General features: G+C 55.5%; 9 protein-coding genes across 9 annotated transcripts; 3 read left to right on the top strand and 6 right to left on the bottom strand.

The window, feature by feature from the left end:
* Window positions 1-1,524: 1,524 nt before the first annotated feature.
* On the bottom strand, window positions 1,525-2,357 carry GUITHDRAFT_154474 (hypothetical protein). Its single transcript, XM_005826330.1, has one exon. It carries the CDS (start codon window positions 2,109-2,111, stop codon window positions 1,764-1,766), a length of 348 nt encoding a protein of 115 aa, XP_005826387.1. The 5' UTR covers window positions 2,112-2,357; the 3' UTR covers window positions 1,525-1,763.
* A 1,057-nt stretch (window positions 2,358-3,414) lies between these two features.
* GUITHDRAFT_143598 (hypothetical protein) lies at window positions 3,415-6,528 on the bottom strand (the record flags this gene model as incomplete). The annotated part of the gene is made up of 6 exons (XM_005826329.1): window positions 3,415-3,789; window positions 3,831-3,953; window positions 4,125-4,166; window positions 4,216-4,260; window positions 4,313-6,200; window positions 6,251-6,528. The coding sequence occupies 6 exons, from the start codon at window positions 6,526-6,528 to the stop codon at window positions 3,415-3,417; spliced, it is 2,751 nt and encodes a 916-aa protein (XP_005826386.1).
* A 1,317-nt stretch (window positions 6,529-7,845) lies between these two features.
* On the bottom strand, window positions 7,846-8,547 carry GUITHDRAFT_59944 (hypothetical protein; the record flags this gene model as incomplete). Its single annotated transcript, XM_005826328.1, has 1 exon — window positions 7,846-8,547. A coding segment is annotated over one exon (702 nt), but the record flags the coding sequence as incomplete, so codon positions are not given.
* A 2,844-nt stretch (window positions 8,548-11,391) lies between these two features.
* GUITHDRAFT_114604 (hypothetical protein) lies at window positions 11,392-12,077 on the top strand (the record flags this gene model as incomplete). Its single annotated transcript, XM_005826327.1, has 4 exons — window positions 11,392-11,724; window positions 11,778-11,824; window positions 11,873-11,938; window positions 11,981-12,077. The coding sequence occupies 4 exons, from the start codon at window positions 11,392-11,394 to the stop codon at window positions 12,075-12,077; spliced, it is 543 nt and encodes a 180-aa protein (XP_005826384.1).
* Window positions 12,078-12,108: 31 nt separating this feature from the next.
* Window positions 12,109-13,668, bottom strand: GUITHDRAFT_89142 (hypothetical protein). Its single transcript, XM_005826326.1, has 6 exons — window positions 13,536-13,668; window positions 13,241-13,404; window positions 12,982-13,197; window positions 12,375-12,802; window positions 12,272-12,330; window positions 12,109-12,223 (listed from the first exon to the last, which is right to left on the bottom strand). Exons 1-6 carry the CDS (start codon window positions 13,634-13,636, stop codon window positions 12,175-12,177), a joined length of 1,017 nt encoding a protein of 338 aa, XP_005826383.1. The 5' UTR covers window positions 13,637-13,668; the 3' UTR covers window positions 12,109-12,174.
* A 1,606-nt stretch (window positions 13,669-15,274) lies between these two features.
* On the bottom strand, window positions 15,275-15,577 carry GUITHDRAFT_114602 (hypothetical protein; the record flags this gene model as incomplete). The annotated part of the gene is made up of 1 exon (XM_005826325.1): window positions 15,275-15,577. One exon carries the CDS (start codon window positions 15,575-15,577, stop codon window positions 15,275-15,277), a length of 303 nt encoding a protein of 100 aa, XP_005826382.1.
* A 464-nt stretch (window positions 15,578-16,041) lies between these two features.
* Window positions 16,042-17,325, top strand: GUITHDRAFT_76412 (hypothetical protein; the record flags this gene model as incomplete). Its single annotated transcript, XM_005826324.1, has 6 exons — window positions 16,042-16,296; window positions 16,394-16,495; window positions 16,546-16,677; window positions 16,750-16,833; window positions 16,882-17,079; window positions 17,131-17,325. Coding segments are annotated over 6 exons (966 nt in total), but the record flags the coding sequence as incomplete, so codon positions are not given.
* Window positions 17,326-18,527: 1,202 nt separating this feature from the next.
* GUITHDRAFT_114600 (hypothetical protein) lies at window positions 18,528-21,391 on the top strand (the record flags this gene model as incomplete). Its single annotated transcript, XM_005826323.1, has 9 exons — window positions 18,528-18,872; window positions 18,923-20,327; window positions 20,371-20,528; window positions 20,577-20,654; window positions 20,704-20,775; window positions 20,859-20,927; window positions 20,992-21,084; window positions 21,131-21,306; window positions 21,367-21,391. The coding sequence occupies 9 exons, from the start codon at window positions 18,528-18,530 to the stop codon at window positions 21,389-21,391; spliced, it is 2,421 nt and encodes an 806-aa protein (XP_005826380.1).
* Window positions 21,392-21,516: 125 nt separating this feature from the next.
* On the bottom strand, window positions 21,517-23,303 carry GUITHDRAFT_114599 (hypothetical protein; the record flags this gene model as incomplete). The annotated part of the gene is made up of 3 exons (XM_005826322.1): window positions 21,517-21,540; window positions 21,584-21,691; window positions 21,735-23,303. 3 exons carry the CDS (start codon window positions 23,301-23,303, stop codon window positions 21,517-21,519), a joined length of 1,701 nt encoding a protein of 566 aa, XP_005826379.1.
* Between the last annotated feature and the right edge of the window lie 521 nt (window positions 23,304-23,824).

The raw sequence follows: 23,824 nt of genomic DNA, 5'->3' as shown, positions 1-23,824 counted from the left end.
GATCTGCTGGAAATCTGTACCTCCCCACTCCTCACCTTCTTCTTCCATTCCTCTCCGCCCTCTCTGACCCCCCGACCCATCTCCCATCCTCTCCCCCCCCTCTCTCCCTCCTCCTCTCCCCTTCCCCCCCCCTCCTTCTCACTCCCTACCTGACTCTCTGCTGCTAGCAAACAGGCGGTACCATCAAAGTTTCGTTTGACTTCACCTTTCCTTGTACCGATCTCAGCCAATGCTCACCCTCCATGAACCTCTCCCTCCTCGACTTGCCGCTCCCCAAGGTTCTCGTCTCCTTCGCTTCGCTTCATGAGTCATGGCAGATCTTCGTATATGGCGCCTACGATCGAGCTTTCTACATACCGGACTCCACAAACATCACGCGTACTGCCTCTAAATCGCTCTCCCTCCATTCCCCCCTCTCCCTCTTCCCTCCTCTCCTGACTCGTTGCAGATTCGTCCGAGGACAACATGCAAGATTTCTTGAGCGGCTATCGTTGCTCGGTCCTCTGCCCTCGCTCGTTCCCCCCGCTCATCTGATGTGCAGGGCAAGGTAGCTGACTACGTGCGGGAGACAAGATGCACAGCTTCAAACCTGATTTCAATCGGTCCTCCTCCTCCTTCTCATTCACAATCACCACCATCTCACCGTCTCTCCTCCTCCTCCTCCCCTCCTCCACCTCCTAAACTCTCTCCACTCCATCTTCTCCTCTTCTCCTGCCTCCTCGTCTTCTGGTTCACCTGCCTGCAGCTGCCAATCAAACTCGCTGCCGGGTGCAGGAAAGCTTTCGCGTCTTCAACGGCGAGTCTCAGGTGAGCGAGAGCTGGCGAGGAGCAGGAGGGTGAAAGCAGACAGGATGTTCAGAACTTCATCGCCATCGGACACTGCGAGCTGCAGGTGACGCGTCGCTGCGAGGAGGCCGGCGGTGACTCGTGGCAGGGGAGGGTCAACTGGACCATCGAGATCGAACAAAGTGATTGGCGAGCAGGTTGAGAAGGCAGTGACGCGACGGCAGGCATCGGCACAAGCAGCTCGAGCCCTGGAGTTTGCGGTGCCTCCTACACTCCTATTACCACCAGGTTGAGGAATAAGAGGAGAGGAGAGGCGTGGTAGTACGAGAAGGGGGAGGAAGGAGGAGGAGGAGTGGTACAAGGAGGACGAGGACGAGGACGAGGACGAGGACGAGGACGAGGACGAGGACGAGGAGGCTCAGGAGGAGGTGGTGGTGGTCTTGGGTGAACCTACTCCAGATGCTTTTCAGTCGCCGGCGCACCATGTTTGACGGCTGCGAACAGCCCCGGCGACAAGGCAACAGGGAGACGTCGAGAGAGGAGAGGAGGTGACGACAGCTGACAGGTCTACACGCCATCCAAAGTCATCAGCCGGTCACTGCTCAGTGTCCTAGCAGGTAGCGTAAGGGTGGAGCTCGAGGAAGAGGAGGCCGAGGATCGCAGGTGGGAGGGATGACTTTGCCGACAGTTTGCTTCGCAGCAGGGATGGCAGCTGGGCTGCTGGGGCTCAAGGGCTATCAAGTGATGCTGCTTTTACTCGCTCAACGCTCACTCCTGCTCCAGGTGCGCCTCAAACGCCAAAAGCATGCAGCCTTCCTGCGGGGACTCGACGTGTCCTCCAGGCAGGGCGCAAACCGACACTGAAGCCAAGCAGAGCACCGAATAGAGACTGCGAGGAGAGAAGGAGGAGTTGATTATCTAAGAGAAGAGGAGGGAGAATGAAAGTGCTAAAGTACAAGGCAACAAGACGTCGAGCTCTAGGACATCTGGTCTTGGCTTACCAGAAACACCCTCATCCCGTTGACCTCGATGACGTTGCCTCCGCTCAGGGCGGGCGATCGCGATGCCTTGGCTGCCATCTTCTGAGCGAGGAGAGGGGTTTCTGAAGGCACGTCCATCAGCACAGGCTCCAGCTCAACTCCCAGAGGGTCCGGTCGAGACACAGCTTGAAATATGGACTCAGCCGCCCCCGGGGTTTGAGCCAACGATTCTGATATGCTGGCAGCAGATTCTCCTGCTCTGAGCAAGAACAACTCGTTGCATTCCACGACTCCTCGTTTTCCCTTGAAGACCGCAAAATGCCGCAAGTCCTCTCCATTCCTCATTGAGAAACGTCGAGAATTGCGTGCAGAAAATGGCAGATGAGCACGGGAAGCAGAGCATAAGCTGAAGCTTCCAGAGCAGGACGACGACATGGTGAACAAGCTTCTCATAGACACTTGTGAGAGAGGAATATGACGACCCGTTAACGATGAAAATTCAGGGGAACTGATATGGTTCTGAAGGGGAGGAGGAGCAGACGGTAGGAAAGGTTTGTGATAGTGGGGAAGCAGAGGAGGGCTGAGTGAATGGTTGAAAGGAGGACGCAGGGGAGGACGAAGAGGAGGAGGAGGATGGGGATGGAGGGGAGGGCGGGTAGACCGGCATGCCGCTCGAAAGATGCGGCAGGAGGACATTGCGATGTTGGTTGGGGGAAAACTGGTTGGGGAAGGCGAAACACGAACCTGTCAGGTGGGGGTAGGTGAAAAGGGTGGGGTAGAGGGTTGCCAGGATAGAGATAAAGGAGGTAGGGGTCCTGCAGCTCTGCAAAATGTCGGCAGGGGTAGTAAATTTGTTGGTGAAGTACCGGTCTGATACACAACATATATTGTGGTAGTCTTCCAATAGCGATGGTATTTGCAACACCTGGGTTCAGAGAGGGGGGTGTCTTCTTTGAGGTAGGGTAGGGGTAGTGTCAGATAGTTGCAGGGTGATTGAGGAAGGGGTCCAGCAATGTGATATAAATTGAGGTCGAATGAGGGGGTGAGGGTGGAGATTGAAAGCAATTGGTGGGGTGTCACTATGACCCTCTAGTTATAATAGGGGGTAAAGAAACTATAAAAAGGGGGGTATACTAGGCACGAGAACCGCAAGTTGATGGGTAGGGTATGAAAACAAGAGGGTGTTGGGGTAGGGTTTGTGGATCTCCAATTTGCTTCCAGTTGAGATCGTAAGTTATTTCCCTGTGAATTTAATTTAAAAACAAAATAACTAATTATCACAGGATTGCAACTGTGGCATGATCGGATCCCGGCGGCGGCGGGCCACTCGCGGCGACCGCCGGGGTGACTGCCCGGCACTCAGTGACTAGGCTGCGGCCCGGCCAGTGTCACTAGAGTGCCGGTGTCTGAAGTTAAAATTTTCAAGTTTAATTCTACTAGTACATATCAGAGTCGGCCACGGTTCACATCAGCCGCTTGCTACGCCGGGCCGCACTCGCCGGGACTCCACTACCGTAGTACTACGGTACCGTACCAGGCTTGACAGTGAAGGCAGCCGGGCCCGGGGCGGCGCCGGGCCCCGGTGCCAGTCACTGATTCCGACTCAGTGACTCTGACGGTGCGGTACTCATGATGACCGTCGGACTGATCATTGGCTGCTACTACCGTTCACTGTCACCACTGCTACGTTGAAGTTGCTGGGGAGCTGCTCGTCCTTCTCATCAAGAGCTCCCACGGGATCGTCTTGGCCAGCCTGAGGGGCCTCGTGCAAAACGATCAAGGGCCCGAAGTATCCGAGAACGACAGGGAGGAGAACCACCGCATGGAGACATCCCAGCAGCAGCACCGCAAAGAGGATCTGCCAACCGGCTGTCAGAGGACGAGCACGCGGAGGAGAACTTGTTACGCAGAAGAAGGAGAAGAAGATTCTGCTCTTTGAACCGAGAAGAGCCAGGAGGGCAATCATGGTCGAGATGTCTCCCGCGAGGATGGGGAGACCTATTCGTTCTAACGCATCGATCGCCTGAGCTCCTCGTCAGCTGGTCCTCTTGCCACCTCTCCTACCTTCGCCTTCCTCGTCGCCAAGCTCAGCACCCGCCCGTCCTCGCTGTGCACCACAGCCTGACTGCTCATGAAGGCATGCACGTAGTGAGCGACGTTATCGATGGAGAAGCCGATGCCCAACACCTGGGATGCGCTCACAAGGCAGCAGGCAAACACGAGAGGCTTACGAGATCGATCATGGAGATGGTTTCAATCCTCATATTTGACACCAGAGACATGCTCGCCAGCGTCCCACCTGGCGGTCATCCTTGAATGTCATGGCTCTATCAGCAACGCTCCTCTAGCAGGGCCCACCAGGATCATCCCCACGACGATCATAGCGAGGAAGCAAAGAACCTGGTGCATGTGTCAGAGCGACGAGAGGCTTGCTGTCACGTGAAGTCACCGGGTGCGGGATGATGATGACCGTCACGACAAAACAAGCTGCAGCCTGTACTCTCAACGTCATCCGAGACATTATAATGCATCTCGCTTTGGCTCACCGCATAGATAAGGTTCAACACTGTCTGCTCGACAATGATAGCTGATCCTTCCCAAAACACCAACGAGTCTCTATCATTGATGGTGAGCGGCCTTACATCCTTGTTGGGAGGAAATGCCTCGTCCAAGATTTTTCTGACTTTCTTCATGCAGGGCACACCGACCTTGTCCCCGCTCGTTGTGGTGCCGGGAATCTGCCTGACCTTGATACGAAATGCCTTGATGGAAGAAACCTTGCCGTCCTTGAGCTCAACGATCATGTCTTTGAGGTAGTCCTTCCCGTTCCCTTGAAGCCATGTGCTAAGAGACGAGTAGAACGCGTCCCCTTGAAGCGTTTCGTCTCCTCCTCCCTTCCTCACAAACTCTTGGAAGTCCCTCAACCAAACACCCTGAGGCACTGGCGTGAAGCACGCGTCCTCTTCTATCTTCTTCGCAGTCTCGAGGAACTTCACCCGCTCTCCAGGCAACGACATGTCGGTCACAGCAGAAGGAAAGGCGATCAGGTAGAGAGGGCCATAGTCGTTGAAGAGTCTGAACCTTTCTGAGATGAAGATCGTCCAGTACGAGTCAGATGCTGCCAGGTCACGGACGTCAAGTCCAGTGCCAACATTGGCAGCTCCGTAAACGGCAACGGCGAGGTACCCGGCGAAAAGGATCAAGATAGAGGCGGAAACAACCGGTTCAAGAAGCATGCGGCCATACGCTCTTGCGACTCTCTTTAGGAGCTCAGTCTCTGGCTGGGAGCGGCAATGCCCGTCGGCTGTCACGTAGTTGGTGTTGCTCGGAGTCTCGTCGCTCTTGTACAAGTTGGGCCAGAGGTATCCCCTCCCGACGACGGACCAATACCATGCTACCTGCGAGTACTCTCTGTGCGAGTCAAGAGCCATTAAGGCTCCGACGAAGAGCAGCTGATACACGAACATGAACGCCACACCAGCTGCTGCATACGCGCAGAACCCTTGCACTGCTAGGAAGTTGCTGGTTGCGCCCACGGCGAAGGCGAGGAAGTCGGTGAGGGAAGTGAAGAACATCGAGACTCCAGCGGTCCTGAAGGCGAGCTCCATCCGTTGTTTCACTGTAGCGTCCTTGCTCAACTTCTCTGCAGTGTAGTGATATGCCTGCACCATCACAAAGGAGTCGTCGACTCCGAGACCCAAGAGCAAGAAAGTAACGAAGGCAACGACAGGATTGAATTTCACTTGACTATACCCCATCAGACCAAACGAGCTGCCAATCGCCATGCCAATCGCCCCGCAAGCAGCAAAACTCAAGAATGCTTTCGATGCCACCTTGTCCATGAAAGAATGCATGACGATGAAAGTAAAGGCCATCACCGCAACAAACGAAACAATGAGCAACTTGATGTCGCTGCTTGTGCTCTTCGAGAGTTCCTCTTCCTCTGACTTTTCAATCTCGTATGCCAGCTTGAAAGGTAATGATGGCCCTTGCTCCTTGGCGACAGTTTGGACATGCTTGAGAAAGTCTTCTTCCCACCTAGCCATCATCGACTTGTCTGTCGTTTCCGCTATCGAGTACTGGAGCAACAAACCAGCTGCTGACTTGACAAAAGAGTTTTCTGATTCCACACGGCCCCCCAGAAACGTGGCCACTGGGATGTATCCAAATCTAGGGTTGTTGTAAAAGCTTGCGGGAATTCGTTTGATCTCCTCTTGGCTCAGGTCTACAACTCCGATAAAAGAACAGTTGCTCTCGTAGCCTATACTGCCTGATCGTTTGCAAATATCTTTGAAGGTAAAAGAAATCTTCTTATCACCAGTGGCAATCACCGATTCCATCTTGATAATGCCTTCATGGATACTTCTCAAGCTATTGATAACTTCTGCATCAAGAAGGTTCTGTGCATCATTGCTGGTATAGGCCAGCAGAGAGCTGTAAAACATATCAGAATCTCGCAAAATTCCATGATTCCCTACTCTCACCTAGTGCGCTTTTCAATGTCTTGGTTGCCGAAAATAGCACTATACAACTCTCTCTCATCCCTTGCTCTGTTCCATCGGGCAGGGGCATACAACTTCTGTGCTGCACTTTCAGACTTGATCATGGTAATCCCAGGAACAAGCGAAGCGCACATGACAAGAGCGAGCAAGATGGATCGGAACGGGTAGCTTCCTACGCACATGCCGACGTATCCGAAGCCATCAGCCAGTCTTGACTCGATGGTGGCCGCTGCGACGCTGAAGCGATCAAGGCAGGGCATCAAGCTTGTTGACACACGCGACCTGACTGCGCCAAGACCAGGATCGTGGAGGTAGCAGAAGAAAAAGACAGCAATCCGAGCACGTTACACTCTCTTGCTGTCTTCCAAAATTAAGTGATACTTTCACTAGTCTCTCTAAAAAAAAGCGGTCATAGACATCCTGATTTACTTTGTGTAACCTTGAAAATTTGAAGCGTATTTGGAATTTTATCTGTATATTCCAATTAAACAAGCGATATTTCGGAGTCAGAGACCTAACTTTACTGAAAAAACTCTTGTTCCATCCTTTGACTCTAGCTAGAGGCTTTTCGGCTATTAGTGTTTTAGCTGGTCAGCACCGCAACCATCATCGCGACTTTAGTTATCTCGGTCACGGGGTCACGCGGCGCCCAGTGACTGTCCGATCGGTCGGACTCGGCCCGGCGGGGGCCGCCGGGCCGGGCCGAGTCAACTGCGGCCATGATCATTCGGAGTTTTGCTGCTCACCGGCTTGTCTGATCACTCAGTCAAGGGCCGCGGAGTGATTGAATCGGATGATATTATTGATTAGGCTCAGCTGTATGGGCCACAGGCTTTGCCATGTACGTGCCGCCGCTCAAAACACAGTGACTCTCAGTTATCATCCTAGTAGTCACGATCAGCTACCGTACTCAATCATTGTGACCGACGGTGACGGTCGGACAGGCCGGGGGCCGCGCCAGTGACGGTGATTGCGGCATTAGCCGCATCATGCTGAATCATTTGCCAGTCATCAAGTGACTCGCCCCGAGCCGGCAGGACGGTGACGTTGCGCGGGCCCTCCAGTGACTTCAAGGTGAAGCGGAAGATGCCGCTATGCGTCATGTTGTGGCCGACGCGCAGCTCGTCACCCTCCTCGACTCTGGTCCAGCTGCCTCGAGTCGCCAGCCGCTCGTTGACCAGGCAGCCGCCGCGCTCGTGAGACTTGAGGTAGAAGCTCGAACCCTTGTCCCGCCCCCTGCCGTACGCCAGCTGAGCAAACATGCGCAGCGGCTTTCTCGAGGAAGTGACAACGCATCTCCTTGCATCGTCGTCGCTTCCTATCGCCACAGCAGCAACACACGAGAGGTCATGCATGGCCAGGACGCGCGAGCAGCGCTTGTTCGGATGGAGTTGCGCGAGGAGGATCGTTGCGTTGTTGTTGTCTCGGGGAGGAAAAGCCCAAGCGGGTGCTACCGATGACTCTTCCTTCGCTGCTGGAGAAACTCGCGCGAAGGAGCAACAACGACCTGCTGTGACGTCGAGGACGCGGACGTCGGAGAGAGAGGAGCGGGTGGGGGAGGGGCGAGACTCTCGCGTACCATCCCCCAGCTCTCCGTTTGCGTTGCTGCCCCATCCATAGAGCCCTCCTCGAGCAACCGCGAGAGAATGAGAAGCTCCAGCTGCGATGCTGCTCGCCTCCTCCAGCACCACCACCGGTCGAGAGCTGTAGGAGACCCTCCCCTCCCCCACCTGCCCGCAGCCGTTTCCTCCCCATCCCCACACCTGCCCCTTCTCGTCCAACGCCAGCGAGTGCACGCCTCCAGCTGCGATCTGGCAGACTCGAACTCCCTGCGGCAGCGCGACAGCACGAGGTCGTAGAGCAGCGCCTTGCGGCTCCTCCTGGCCCAGCTGCCCGAAAGCATCCCATCCCCAGGCCATCACCGTCCCGTTGCTCAGCAGCGCCATGCTGTGCGCCCGCCCTGCCGCAACGCGCACGACTCGCTCACTTCCTCGGGAGCTGAGCACGCAGGTGGGCCTCCAGGTGGACTCTAGGGACCCGTCTCCCAGCTGCCCGGGCACGTTGGCTCCCCACGCGTACACCGACCCGTCAGCAGTGAGAGCGAGCGAGTGACGATGCCCGGCAGCGACCGACACGATGGCAGGCAGCCCTTGCAAGAGGTGCCCAGCAGCATCGGAGCAGGAGGGGGGCAGCCCTAGTTGACCGTCGGAATTGCTTCCCCACGCGAGGACGGAGCCGTTGCTGAAGAGCAAGAGGCTGTGCTCGCCCCCAGCGATGACCTGCTTCACCCCAGCTGGATGTGACGCAGACAGGAAGTCGCAGGCATCAAAGAGGTTCTTCCATGAGGCCGGCAGACGCGTCTCCTCCCCCCAGGCGGTTGGCATGCGGAGACTGGTCCTGGTGCTGGGATGCGCCTCATGGTGACGATTCGCTCCCCAGCCCCACAATCTGTCACCTGCGACCGCGAGCACATGCGAATCACCGGCAGAGAGGAGAGACACGACGCGGGAAGGAAAGAAGAGGTCCTCGGGGAAGGCACCAACAGACATCGACAGCGCATTGAGGACCCGAGGGATGAGTCTGTCTTGCTTCTCGCTCCTCGCTCCTCCAGGCACCTTTCCCCACGCGAGGACGCCTGTTACCTGCTTGAGCACGTGGACGCGAAGGCCTCTGGAGATGCAACGAAACTCATCAACAATGTCTTGACCGAGGGCAGAGCAGGACGGATCGAGCTGGGGAGTCGAGGAGCAAGGAAGGTGCTCGCCCGAGAGGATGCAGTCGCCATCTCTCAGGTTCATGCGGGCACAGGCGAGGCACTCGAGGAGGAGGCGATGAGGGGAAACGGAGAGGGCGGTAGACAGCCGGAGCTTCAGCTCACTCGCAGTCGAGCTGCAGGTCTTCACCTCCTCTGACGTTGCGAAATTGACGGAACAGTTGACATGATCCCGGAGGCAACGCGGAGAGAGGAGGGAAATCTCTGGCTCGCCCTGCACAACCTCAGCGAGGGGCTCCCTTGCGATCGCTGCTGATCTGCGACGGTCAGTGATGAGACCCGCGAACTCCTCGGACGAGAGGAGCAGCAGCGAGGCTTCTCGAAGACTCAAGTCAAGAGCACGAGACCAAGCTTCTACCAGCTCAACCTGATCCGACCCGACAGCTGGCACCTGCGATATGGATTAGCTAAGATCAGCTGCTAGGAAGATTGAGTTACTGACGTCAGTACTTGCCCTGCCTCTACCGCAGATCCTCTGGCGAGTCATCACCAGCAGCACAAGGCCTCCTTGCTCCAAGACCTTCAACCGCCTCTGCTCATCCTCCTGGTCCCACCCGCGGGGATCAAAAGTGCTCCCGGCGTCGACCCACCTTACTTCATTTCGCTTCACGTGAATCGAGGTTGGCATGAGACGTCTGACGGAGGCGAGAAGCTGCCTGGCCTTGCACTTCATGTTGTGCGGATGATTGTGCGGCATCATGCCGTGCAAGAGCGCGTAGTTGTAGAGGACAGCAGGGCTGGACGCGTCAACTGCCAGCGCTCGTTCGAAGAAGTGCTGTGCCTTCATCCATAACGCTCCTTCCCTGACCGATGAGTAGATCACCCCCAAGTTGTTCAGAGCGTCGACTGCATTCGGGTGTTGATCGATGTGTTGCTTCAGCCATGCGACTGCGGTACACGCCTTCCCTCCCTGTGCACTTCGACATGCCTCCTTCATGCTCGTTAGTTCCCTCACGCCCAACTTCGCCTGCTTTCGCCTCTTAAGCCCATCGTTACTTCCTCCCACAATCTCCGTCAAGCGCAAGCCCTTCCCTCGCTCTGCATGCGCCGCTCTCAACGTTGGGAGAATGACGGTGAGCCTGACTAGCGCATTGAGCCCACAAGCAGCAACGTGCGGCCGGAAGAGGCATAGGATAGTCAATGCCGACCGCAGTTTGCAGCCAACCTTTGACCGTCTGCAAGGGTTGGAACGCAGGGAGTACAGGAGGAAAGTAGAGACAAGAAGCAGGCAGGCGAGGATGCCGTGATGAAGGCAAGAGAATGTGTCGTGATGGAGCTCAGTGAGACAAGACGACCATGAACCGGGAAGTGAAGAAGCGGAGCATAGAGGAGCAGGAGCAGGGGCATCAACATGAGCTACATTGCGTCTTCCCTGCGTCATGCGACCATTGCCTACATTTCAGAACTTGAGCTGGATGATGGTAGACCAGAGTTTCGAAAGTACCCCTAGGAGCTACCAAGTTTTGACTACAAACAATGGGTAGGGTGGTAACCAGAATCATGACAAAGACCACCCCACGATGGGAGTGCCTGATGGTGGGGGTGGTGGTCCCTGGTGGGGGACAATGTACCCCGAAATTAGAGGGGTAGTAACAGGGTAATGTGGGGGGTATGCTGATCCTAGACAAGGGTGGGGTCATGAAGGTATCAAAGGTGGGTGGGGGTGGCACGGCTCTTCGAAGGCGGCATGGTAGGGTTAAAGTTTCTGGCGGCGTCGGCGTTGGCCGTCGCGATGCTGGGGCTTCTGACCGTGAGAGGAGGAAGTCGAAGAGCGACAGTGCTGTCAGATGTGAGTGATGCTCTTCTTCCTTGTGCGACATGCTCTTCTTGTGCGAGAGAAGCGCAAGCGTTGATGATCGATGAGTGATATCTGCCTTCAGGTGGCTGTTTCTACCTCTAGTTTCCCTAGCTACTATGGAGCGCCAACGAGTGCGCCTGCAAGAAATTTCCAGTGAGTCATTCAATTTCAAATCAACATGTTCGTATTGATGTCGGATGGATCTCTTCAGGTATCCGTCCATGAGCTCTGGCTCAGCTCCTTCCCTTGCTGGATGCGGAGGGTAAGTGCGACATGCGATCTTGATGTTCTTTGAATCCTCCACAACTTCATGTTTATAACCACCATCTCCTCCACAAATTCATTCTCATTAATGCTAACACCAATTCCACACACACAAATAAAAGTCGCTGCCTTTCCTGCTATCTGTTTCTGCTTACTCCACTTGAATCCTTTTCATCTCAATCCTGTTTCGGATCATCCTCTTCATTCTCTCCATCTTAACATCTCTGTCTGAACATTAGTTCGAGCAACTTGTGACGTCCTCTCAGGGTCGTTGTGTCTGGTCCTTGCATGGTCCCAGGCGGTGGAGTAGCAGCCATGGCAGCTCCTTCCGTCTACCTTCCCTCCTACTACGGGGCTCCTTACGGGGCCCCCTACTATTCCGGGGCAGGGATGAACACATTCCAGGCCCCGACGGTGTGGCAAGGAGACCATGTGGTCAGCGGGGGGCAGCCTGAGTGGGCGTCAGAGGACGCAGCGCAACATGCTCTGAACCTCGCCAACTGGCGAATCAAGCTGCTTCAGGCAAAGCTCGAGCAAGCGAAGCTCGCTTCCAAGGTGATGAACGTGGCCGCTCCGGGAACATACGAGAACGAGGAGGACGAGTACAAGACCAAGACAGCGGTGACAAACCTGAGAGGGTGGAAGAGATGTACTCATTATCGTGACAGTCTCAGCTGAAGCAGATCAAGAACGGGCTCGTCTCTCTCGCCTCTTCCACCAGGTCTTGTGTCTGACATGCCCTTCCTGCCCTTGCTCATCCCCGTGCCAGTGACGCGATTTCTTCGCTCGCTGATAAGGTGAAGCACATCAAAGGACCGTCCAAGACGAAGCACAGGTGAGTTAGGAGCCGCGACCTGTGCAGCTGATGTTGGGGCAGCAACTACCTCAGCAAGTTGAGGCAGCTGAAAACCTCGACGGACCAGCAGCTCTCAGCTATCCTCAACAAGATCGACAGCATCGCCAAGGACAAGTGAACACTCTCGTTCCTCTCCTTCTTTCCGTGTTGTCTTGTAGATTGTGTAAACGAGAGGAGAGCTCGTACAGTGGTGGAGGAGTAGTAAATTCTCGCTTTTAAACATCGTCGAGCGATGGGCCCCAGGCGATCCAGTGATGGTCATGACTGACAAAGAGGTCACCCTTAAGTGGAGGAGGAGGAGGAGAGGATCACCTTGCGGTCACTAGTGAGGCCCAGCCAAGACTGCTGGGCAGCCAAGCAACGTCGAAGATCTGCTGGAGTGTCAGGATGTGCCAGAGATCAAGGAGAGAGCAACCTGAGCCGTGTGACCCTCGAGCTTTCCCTCTAGGGTGCACGGCATTCTCTCCGTGTTCCAAACGTACGCAGTGCAGTCAGACGAGCCAGCCGCCAGCCACCTGCCGCATGGCGACCAGGCGATGCGCTTCACTTCCATGGCATGCTGCAGCTCGTCCACTGTCGTGAAAGTCCGCCTCAGGTCCCACAGGCGGCACGTGGAGTCGTCGCTGCCTGTTGCCAGGAATTTACCGCAGGGGGAGAAGTCAAGGCCGATGACGTCATCCCGATGCCCCTCCAGACGAAGCGCCGCTGACTTCTGCCGCAAGTCCCACAGGAAGCCCATCCGGTCGAAGGCGACGGAGGCGACCAAGCAAGCGTCCTGCTTGTGGAACTTCACGCCGTAAACTGCTTCCTCATGCTCCCCTGCCAGCGTCTGCACGGGAAGACCTGTGGCAGGCTCAGGGAGAAGCGATGAGAAAGTCAGGCGGGCAAGGAGTCAAAGCATAGGATAGGCAGGGCATCATGAGGGCGGAGGGAGGAAACATGAAAACATGATGAGGGGAGGTTAAAAACGAGCAGAGAAGGAAGTAGAGAAACGAGCAGAGAAGGAAGTAGAGAAGGAGAACCTCTTTCCACGTCCCAGACCACACAGGTCATGTCGTCAGACCCGGAGACAAGCCGGTTCGTCAGGCCCCCCGAAACGTCTCGTTGAAAGTTGAGCGAGTTCACCTCTCCCGTGTGTCCCTTCAACGACTGCAATAACCTGCCGTCCTCTCCGGACAGTAAGTGGCACAGAGAATCCATGCAGGCGGTTGCGAGGATGCGCTTCTCCCCTTTCAGCCCTGGCAGCACGTCAAATGAGCTTCAAGCAGCGACGAAGGTCACCGAAGCTGACGGCATAGAGACCGGAAGAAGGACGAGCTGGTTGCTTCCATGACCTCATGAAGCCTCTCGCGTGCGGCTCCAGCTCAAAGACATCGCAGCTGCCGTCCCAGCAGACTGTCGCCACCTGGCTAGACACGGTCGTGTCGATGCCATGGATCTGCATCCTGCAGCACAGTCATGCTCAAGAATCTCCCCCTTCCCCTCCCATCCCCCTACCCCTTTCTCGCCCTCCCTTTCCCCTCCTGCTTTCTTTTCCCTCCCCCTCGACATCTCACAGCTCCCTTCCTCCTCTCACCCTTGTCTTGGGCTCTTCCACACAGCAACCCAAACGCTCGGGTTGGAAGTCGGCTGCTCTCCTTCAGCCGGTGCTGTCTCTCCGTTGGGTCCATCCCTCATGGCCGAGACGTGACTCGCCTCCTCCTCCTCCCCTTCCTCCTCCAGCTGTCCAAACTTCAAGTTCGGCTCCAGCATTACCGGAGGGCCCCAGCGGCCTCTCATTTCACTGCTCTGAGACATGATCTTGATGCTGTCGTCGTCCTCATGCTCCTCGTCTGAGTGCCCCCCACGTTGACTGACTCGCTCTGAGCCCATGCTCTCGTGTCTCACGGGAGTGTGGGAGCCTCTTCCTCTCTCCTGGTCCTTGATCGCAAGCGCTGACACCAGCTGTCGGTTTTCCTCTTGCAAGCTCTTCACCTGTTGTCCCTCGTCATCAACCAAGGCAGCAGGCAAAAGGTGATCTCGGCATGCTCAGCTCACCTGGAATGCGAGGCTTGAGCAGTATGCTTGCGTCTGCTCCAGCTGCTGCACGAGACGCTCGCGCTCGTCCGCCCAGGACTTCATCATCCCCCCCATCTGCTCTCTCCTTGAGACCAGGGCAGCAACAGGCACGAAGTACCTTCTCCAGCACACGGGGATACTCCTCTATCCATGCGGGTTTCCCTGCAGAAAGGATGAGAAGAGGCTCAGGGGCAATCATCTCAGTCCGATACTCGCACTCGAAGCCGGAACTGGCACCTCCTCTGCTGACCTCTGCGAGGAATGCATCGGTTCAGGGCCTCTAGAATCTGGTGAGCCAAAAGGATTATGATAGACCTTCACCACCAGCACATCACCTCCAGGCTCCTTCTAATGCAACCTGCACCATCTCCTTGATCTGAAAGCAGAACAACAAACTCAATCCTCACCTCCCTCAACTTACATTCCTCCTCTCAACCATTCCCCTGCCTCCATCCTCCGCTCCTCTTCCCTCCCTTCACCTTCCTCTGATCCTCTTCCCTCCCTTCCCCTTCCTCCGATCCTCTTCCCTCCCTCCCCCTTTCTCCGCTCCTCTCCTCTCCCTTCCCCTTCACCATCCATCCTCGAAGCTCCTTTCCCGCTCCTTTCCCCCTTCATAGAACGCGTAGCTACATTTCCTTTAATCCGTTTTCACCGGCCATTTCCCGGTATTTAATGTCCCCGCCCGGAAAGGTTTTAGTTAACTACAAATAATGAGTCGCAGCTTTAAAACTACTTTATAATGATAGTGTATGTGAAATGTAACTAAACATTCAGACAGTACACATATGTTTGAGACACAACAGTATGATACAAAAATTGAATTAAAATAGTTTTAAATATTTGATTTTTCAATAATGGCTGGATTTAAGTACTTTTATAATTGCAAAATAGTACAAAGCTCCATTACACAATAGTATATAAAAACTTATATAAAATTAGAATGGAGATATATATTTCTTGACCCGGCATTGCTATGCCTCCAGGAATGTCGCGGTGACCTGTCTGCAGCAGCAGCTACTCCTCCTCAAGGTCCTTGCCTGCCGTCCCTCTCAAGCATCTCCTCAAGGTCCTTGCCTGCCGTCCCTCTCAAGCATCTCCTCAAGGTCCTTGCCTGCCGTCCCTCTCAAGCATCTCCTCAAGGTCCTTGCCTGCCGTCCCTCTCAAGCATCTCCTCAAGGTCCTTGCCTGCCGTCCCTCTCAAGCATCTCCTCAAGGTCCTTGCCTGCCGTCCCTTTCCTTCTCCTCCCCATCTTCGGCTTAGTGTCGCATAGTGAGCCTCTCTTCGTGACCTCCATCCAGGTCGATGAGGTTGTGCATGTGATCGCTCCCCTTCGGCCTCTGCTTCTCTTTCAGCGCAGCAGATTTCTGGCAGTGGCCTGCTGAAGTCCTGAACTGCCTTTCTTCTTGCTTCATTCCTGTCTCAGCAGGTTCGAAAGTTTCTCTCTCGTTCTCAATCAAGTCTCTGCTGCATGGCCAAAGCTCCTTTCCCCATGTCTGGATCTGTATCAACCCGACAGATTGTGTGCCTCCTTGCTCTGCTCCATTATGCACAGACAACATTTCTGTGCCAGTCAGAACTCGAAAGCGGGCACCGCCGAACGTGCTCGTCCTCAGCGATGGCGTTCAAGCTACATGGAAGTGGGCTTATTGTTCACGCTTCGTTTCTGACAGACAGGTTGAGAGGAGGCGCTGCTCCTCTAATGAGAACCAGGTGCGGGTCCCTTGAAAGAGGAGGGAGGTGACAGGCCGCCAGGTCTGTGATCGAGAAAGAGAAGCAAGACGAGGGGGTCACCAAGGAAAGCGACCCGGAAGAGGAGGCTGTTGCTCAGTGCAAGAAAGGCGAAGGGAAACCAGCGGTGATAGGCAAGTCGCACCATGTGGACCATGATGCCTCCGCACAGCAATATGTCCCAAGTAAGTGGTGACCTCAAACTTCGTAAGTCTGAACCATTTTAGTAGTCATAGCCAAGCGGAAGAGCAAGCTCAGCTCCTTGTATGATGTCGATTTTGACGAGAAAGGAGTTCTAGGAACAGGAACGTTTTCAACAGTCCGTGTGGCAACGCACAAAGAAACAGGAATGCAATATGCGGTGAAAGCGATCAACCTCGTTGGAATTCAACCGCAGACCCTTGTTCGTTTGCGACGAGAAATTCAAGTGCTGAGATCTCTGAACCACAAGAATATCATCCAGCTGTATGAGATCTTCGAGGAAGACGGCAAGCTCTTCATGATTATGGAGCTTTGCACCGGAGGAGAACTCTGGCATTTCCTGCAGAGGGTTGAAATCTTTCCTAATGGCGAGAAGGTCTTGGAAGCTGAGTCACTCTTACCGCTGACGTGCTTTGCTCCAGTTCTACTACTCCCCGTTGGGTAAGGTTGAACTCTCGGAGAAGCGAGTTGCAAGGATCATCAAGGGGATAGTGGAGGCCATTCACTACTGCCATCAGCGACACGTTGCTCACCGTGACTTGAAGCTGGTCTGCTGCTGCACTTGAAGCCTGGAGTGCCTATGACCCGCTGACGGCAGGAAAACCTGATGCTGGAGAGTGAAGAGGAGGATGCAAACATCAAGTTGATAGACTTCGGCTTCAGCAAGGTGTTCTCCAACTCCAACGGGATGTATGCCATCCTCGGCTCCCCGTATTACGTGGCACCCGAAGTTCTCCGCGCTAAGGCGCCGCTGGTAAGGGGGGAGCTGACGGCATTTATGAGACTCTGAGCTGCTGGGAAGGACGCCAGGGGAGGACAGGGCTATGGATGCGCATGCGACATGTGGAGCATCGGCGTCATCACCTTCATGATTCTGTGCGGGCAGGTGAAGAGACTGAGGATGGGGAAGGCAGGAGTCAACTTGTCGTTGCAGGCTCCTTTCGACGGCGAGAACGATCATGAGAGGCTGCTGGCAGTGAAGCGAGGAAACTTCACGTACCCTCCTCACGGTGAGAGCGGCTCCTGCACGATTGTCTCTGAGCTTCCCACAGCCAACTTGACGAGTGAAGCGGTCGACTTCATCAACGCGCTCCTCACAGTTGACCCTGCCAAGCGATTGACCGCTAAGGCTGTTAGTCCAGATGCTCACCAGCTCTTCTCGTATGACCGTGGAATGATGCAGGCACTGTCACATGCCTGGCTCCGTCAGAATGCGCGAGACGCTTCCGCCAATGTCTTCACACAGCTCAAACGATTCGCTTCCTCCATCCTACGGTCCATCCATCCTCCTTCCCGTCATGTGCTCTTGTCTGACATTCGACAGATGGGGGGGAGGGGCGGAATAAATCAAATGCCACTTGCGACATACCCAACATGAACATCTACAAGATGAAAAGAAACAGTGTTGAAGAGCTCGTTTTACTGATCATCAATATGATCTCCTCAGAATTGTGTCAGAGTAGTCACATTTCGTTGCAATGAAATGACATTCTTCCATCATATTCAATTTCTTCTGTTTTCTGTAATTTGCTCTGTTTCCTTTTGTTGCACTATACCTCCCCCTCATTTTGCATCTCTCCCGTACCCCTTCACTCTTTTCTCTTCCTCACTCCCTTCCCCTCCTCCATTCATATGCCTTCTCTTGCTTGCTCCACATTCATATGCCTTCTCTGCCCCTCCCCGGTGGACCTCTCGTCTCGCGCTTGCTGCCTTGTCCCATTTCATCCTCGCTCCTCACTCCCCGTCTCTCCCTCCATTCCTTTCTCACCGATTCACGCATTTCTTCCTCCTTCAGTCCCTTGCTTTCATCCTCTCCTTGTTCCTCTTCTCTTCCCTACCTTCATGAAAAGGCCTTAATTCCCTGCCTACGTCCGTCCGTCTCTCACCTCCCTCCCTCCCTCTCCCTCTCCCTCTCCCTCCCTCCCTCCCCCTCTCTCTCCCTCTCTCTCCCTCAGAATTCAAATCAGCACCCACCAATCAAACCCTCACACCCCCTCTTTTCCCTATGAATGTTGGTAAGAGGGGGTGGGTCATGAGGGACACCCGCTGGTTTCATAGCCCTTCCGGTTGGCGCCATGAGAGAAGGAAATGTAGGGGAGTAGCGAAACTCACAGAGACAGAAGAGGCATGCAGGCAGACAGATAGACTGACAGACTGACTGACTCACTCACTCACTCACTCACTCACTCACTCACTCACTCACTCACTGGCTGGCTGGCTGATCGGACTGACTGGCTGATCGGACTGACTGGCAGGCAGGCAGGCACGCAGGCAGGCACGCAGGCAGGCACGCAGGGATAGGGATAGGGCAGTGGCAGACACTTGTGGTGAAGCGAATTGAGACTGGAAAAGAAGTGAAAGGTTTGACATAAGGTAGATGATGACTGTTGCTTTCAGATGTTGAAACTCTTTGGGTCTCAAGCCTCCCAGCATCCAGCGATGTGTTGATGTTTTAAGAAACGTTGAGGTACAAGGAGCAGAAGGACAAGGAAGAATAACCAGGAGAAGCAAGAGAAGCACGTTCAACAGACTCTTTCTGCCGAATATCATCTTCCTCCGCTTCCCTTTCTCTGCCCAGGGATGATGAGAGGAAGAAACGTCCTCGTTCTGAGCTTCCTCCTCTTCCATCCCGCTGCACAGGCGTTGATCTCTCCTGAGTTCTGGGATGGCACTATGCCTTGCCTCTCAGTGGATGGGCGGCAGGTGGAGCTGCAGCCTGACTTCACGCGGCAGCAGAGGAAGCAGAGCTCCTACATCATGCGTAGCGCCACCAAGCTCCTCCGCGACATGCAGCACTCGACCTGCTTCCGCGGCTGCTCGCACGTGGACCAAGCTGAGAGCAAGAAGGAAGCGGCGGCAGCGCTGAAAGACAGCAGCCTGATCGACGTCAACGCGTGGAGGGTGAGCTGGAGCTCGTTGACTGAGGTGAGAGTGAGGAATCGAAGGTGTGACGTTGTGTTGACCTGTGGGAGCAGGAGGAGAAGAAGTTTATCGAGGAGGGCCGAAAGCTATCGGAGAGCATCAAACATGTCAGGGTCAGGCTTGCCAACGACCCTTCGCTCATGGCATCAGACGAGGGTGCTGTGCTCATGGAGGAGTTCCAGAAGGGCGTCGCCGTCCTCGAGCAGCTGCGCCTTCAGGTGGCCAACGCTACTGCTCCTTTTCTCAGTGGGATCGCTGGCGACCTGTCCAAGTCACTGGCACCGCTGCAAGGATTCCTTATGACATGCCAAGACAAGCTGTCGCATCAGTTCACTCGCTTCATGTTGGGCCCTGCCGTCTCCTCTGCCCTCGGCAATGCCCAGGCCCTGTGCGGACTGGCTGCGCTTGTCGATCTCATCGAGATCACCAAGAAAATTCGCGCGACGTGCGAGGAGGAGAGAGAGGGAAGAGGCTCTCTCCGGAAGGCGCTCCTTCACCTTCACCGCGCTGAGAGTGACGTCTTGTCTGCGGGCTCAGCCCTCGATCGCATCATCAGCGACTCGCTGGCTGAGCGGCAGGTGGACCGTAAGGACATGAAACTTTTCGCTCTCGAGCAGCATGACCTCGCCGTTCAGCTCGCCAACGTCCGCAGTCACCTGCTCGTCGCTCGCTCCCACGCTCAGCGGGAGATCACGTCGTATGATCGGAAGGCGAAGCAGTGGGGGCTGATGAGCATCCTCCTTGCCGTCAGCTCCAAGCTCGGCGTTACGGCTGCTGGCGCTCTGGCTCCTCTCAGTGAGCTCTCGGTCGGGGCTGCCATGTCGGTGGCTGCACTACAGTTGGTGATGCGACTGGTGAGAGGAAGAGTGAAGGACCAGCTCGATGACCTCCAGCAGCGTCACGACGAGGCCCTCAGTGAGCATGCGGGGCTGCATGCTCAATTCAGCGAGGTGAGAATCCCTCCTCCTCCTCAGGAGGCACAGGAGAAGGTCAAGGATGAGCCCATCTTCCTCCACGCGGGGAACATCCGCGAGAGAATCAAGCTGGGAGACCTGGACCACGTCGACGACGAGCACGTGCTCTCACAGCTCCGCTCTCTCGTCAACGAGCCCAACAGCGGCGGCGAGGGAGCGGACATCGAAGCAGACGAACTTCGCCAGCTGAAGCCACTGATAGAGAAGCTCTTGAAGCGCAGAGAGGAAGCAGCGAACCAGCAGGCGCGAGCTACTTCGCTGCCTCTCGCAGCTGCCGAGGATAAGCCGCAAGACTCTGCGGCTTCCGTGGCATCAACAGAACGCACGTCACATCCTGCTGAGGTTTTGGAGACGCGGAAACAATCAGGCATTCGTCCGCCTTCAGTCCGCCTTTCCACTCCTCCCCACCCTCCCGATCCTCGTTGCCCCTCGCCCCGAGCTGAGATTCCAATTCCACGATCGCAGCTTCGCCCTCCTTCTCTCGGTACCGCCAGGCTCCCTCACTTGGCGTTGCTGACTGTCTTCAGGCCTGACCCGAGAAGCTCGCGAGGTCTCTGCAGGCCCGTGGCGCAAGGAAGGAGCCGTGCGGGTGAAGCTGGAGGAGCGCGCGAGCGTCGAACCTCCTCACCCTCTGCGAGCGACCAAGAAAGTGGCGATGACTCCCGATCCCCAAAGCGTCGCGAGGGTGAGAGAGGGAGAGGGAGAGGAGGGCGAGCCGGTTGATGATGCACAGCGAGACTCGCTCTCTGTGGGAGCGAGTGAGGATGATGCTGGACGAGGAGAAAGGCGATTGGAGGATCAACTGCTGCAGGTGAGAGGAGGAGGAGGAGGAGGAGGAGGAGGAGCTGAAAGCAAGTCAGCTCCTGCTGATGAGGATGGAAATTACGTCAGACCCACACAAGAAGCAGACACTCAAGACTCTTGCGGACCAGGTCAGCAGCATAGGACTGACCCTCCTCCCGCCCCTCGACTTCTCTTGTCCTCGTCGCCTCCTCCTTCTCTTACTTTCTTTCAGCTTCGTGAAGCAACTCGTGCTGCTCGCCAGCAGATGAAAGCGTCCATGAGGACTGAGATGGTCTTGAAGGTGCCTCTTCGTCCCCTCTGCCTCTGCTTCCTTCTCCCTCTCATCACAACCTCGACTCCTCTAGGATTGCGTGGACCCAACGCTGGCACAAAAGATTCTCGAGGCTCAGGAGGCAGCAGCGCAGCAGACGCAAGCGACGATGAGGGAGTGTCTACAGGTGGCGCCTCCCTCCTCCTTGCTCCTCCGCCTCTCACCACCTATAGGCCACCATGCTCGCCCTCGAGGACGAATGCAATGCCAGAACGGCCATGGAAGTCGCTGCGGGGATGCGAGATGCGAGGGATGTGGAAGCTTCGTCGGCAGGAGGGAGGGAGGAAGAGGTCAAGGTGGCTGCATGGAAGGAATTTCTCGCTAGGCAATCGAAAGCTGCGATGAGAAGGTTTTCCGTCCTCTGCTCTCTTTCTCCCTTTCGTCCATCTCTGACGTTTTTTAGTGCCAGGACTCAGTCGGCAGACAAGCGATAAGTGGAGGGAGAGGTCTGGCATGGCTGCTGACCACGAGGATGTTCTGTTGTGTAAAGTAGAAGTTGAAGTTGCAAAGGAAGAGAAGAGGGTTATATAAGGTGAATGAAATGTAACAGTACAAGCCCTCACGCTGAGAAGCTGTCCGTCTCCTGCTCATCTCGTCACCAACTCTCACACGCCTCTGACTCTCACCTGGCGGCACATGGCGGTGAGGACGCAAACTTGAGTATCCTTAGGGATGAGGGCTGCCTGCAGCTCCGGGTTGACAAGCTTGAAGGCGTCAGCCCGCATACCAAACCTCTGCAGCGAAGTCACAAGACATGGAGAGAAAGGAAGAGTCGACCTGCATGATGACGGTCACGTCGGTGTCCTTGCTGACATGGAACGAAGGGCCGAGATGGAGGAACGAGAGCTGCGAGAGGTTCTGCGGGTTCTGCAGATGCGGGTTGGCTCCCCAAAGCTGCAGCCACGTGGTGCGGTAGTGACGAGCGAGGGCGAGAAGAGTCTCCCCTCTCATCACGCATGTCTTGCACTTGGAAACGCGGAAGTTGGCACAGAACCGAAGGCGATTGAACCGCGAGAACTTTCGCTCTTGCAACCAGAAGCAAGACTGGAAGGTTTGAGCCTCCAGCCCTCTGCTTGGCGTCCATCGCAGCTCGAACCTCGTCATCGGGTAACTCTTGTCTGCACACACTCGATCTTGCCTGTCGCTGCACACCATCAGTGGCTGACCCTCGGAGAAGAAGGCGGAGGGAGGAAGAAGATCATGCGAGTCGCCGACAAGAGCTGCAGTGTAGTTCGTCTGCAGCGAAGGAGTCGCAGGTCCCTGCTGATAACGACTTGGCTCGTAGACAGTGATGCTCCAGACATAGTCACAGCCCACCAGAACATCGTGGTAGAAGGCGGCGGAAAGATTGAGATCCGTCGAGTTAAGAGCGAAGGAGGGAGGGACTACTGAGATCGACAGGCACGTGTCGGTAGAGAGCTGAGGCCAAGAAGAAGAGTTGGGCAGCAGGTACGACGAGATGGCAGACAAGCAGAACTTGAAGCTCAGGCCCACCTGATCTTCCGATGGAGCGAAGGAGACTGCTCTGCTGAAGACGTAGTGCTGGTGCTTTAGCGCGCGGTCGGGCAAGTAGGTGAACTCCAGCAGGTTAGACGAACTCGTGGGGTTGGTCGAGTCACTGGGGCCTCCATACATTCCTGCGATGGTGAAACCGTTAGGAAGACCAGGGTTTGACAAGACGGCGACGTTGACGGAGGCGTAAGACAGTGCGCAAGAGAAGTATATGTTACGCTCCAAAGTCTGCCCAAGGCCAACGGCAGAGAGCTCGTTGAGAGGAGCGATCAAGCAAACGGGCTGTTGATAAGGTTTGAAGCTCCAGGTGCTGCTGTTAAAGAGCTGCACACACTGAGAGTTGTTGAGAATGGGCTTGGGCGGCACCAGGAGGTAGACGTTGAAACAGAAGCTGCTTGTCTTGGATAGGCCATCCCTCGCCTGCAAGCACACATGCACCAGAGGTGACGGGAAGGTCTCGTAGCTCCCGGAAGGCTGCAGCTTCATGCTGAAGTCGATAGAGCTACGGTTTGTCAGCCCCTCTGTGAAGGACAAGCTTGCCTGTATGCTGAAGCCATCAAAATTGCAGGAGAGAGGAACGAGTGTCGTCGGAGCAGTTTGCGTCAGACAGAACAAACTAATCTGCAACAAGTTAGCACTGCTCGAGATTGAGCCCTGCGGCGTTCCACTTGGGTCTGCGTCGTGTATCTTGACTGTTTCAGAGAGGTTGAGCAATTGGCCGGGCGCCAGGGGAAACGTTTGATTGTACTGAAGAGAGGTGACGAAGACCGGAGCAACATCCCCACGGGCTCCAACGAAGAGGCCGACGAGGGCCAGCATCAAGGCTCTGACCATGTCTGACTTGTCGATGTTGATCGATCTACGCTACACTTCTTTCCACCCCCTACTTGTTCTCAGGCTTCCTTCTCCTTGTTCTCAAGTAGAGTACCGTGCGTGTCTTCTACGCCACTGCTCCTCCTCTTGTTCACCTAGATCGTTCCTGACTCAGAATTTGACGGACGGCACGAGCCTAGGACACCATGCGGAATGAGCTGACAAAGTCCCGGGGGAACTGAAAGAAAGTCAAAAGACTTCCCAGCATTCAGCTTACTAACACTTCAATAGAACCCGTGCTATCCCCTCCTCCCCGAATCCCCTCTCCTCCGATCCCTTCACCTCTTCCCTTGCCTTCACGTCCCTCTTCCGACTGATCTCAACGATGACCGTATGATTTACCTCACCCCCTCAGCCTTTCCCCTTCCCTAGAACTAACCATTCCTCCCCTTACTCAGCGTCTCTACCTCTTTCTATCTTACCTCTCCTCATTCCCTCCTCTCTCCACCGCCACTCCTCTCCTCCTCTCCTCCTCTCCTCCT

Source organism: Guillardia theta (genome assembly GCF_000315625.1).
Source record: "Guillardia theta CCMP2712 unplaced genomic scaffold GUITHscaffold_76, whole genome shotgun sequence".
NCBI lineage: Eukaryota > Cryptophyceae > Pyrenomonadales > Geminigeraceae > Guillardia > Guillardia theta.
This window is presented reverse-complemented; position numbering and strand designations above follow the sequence as displayed.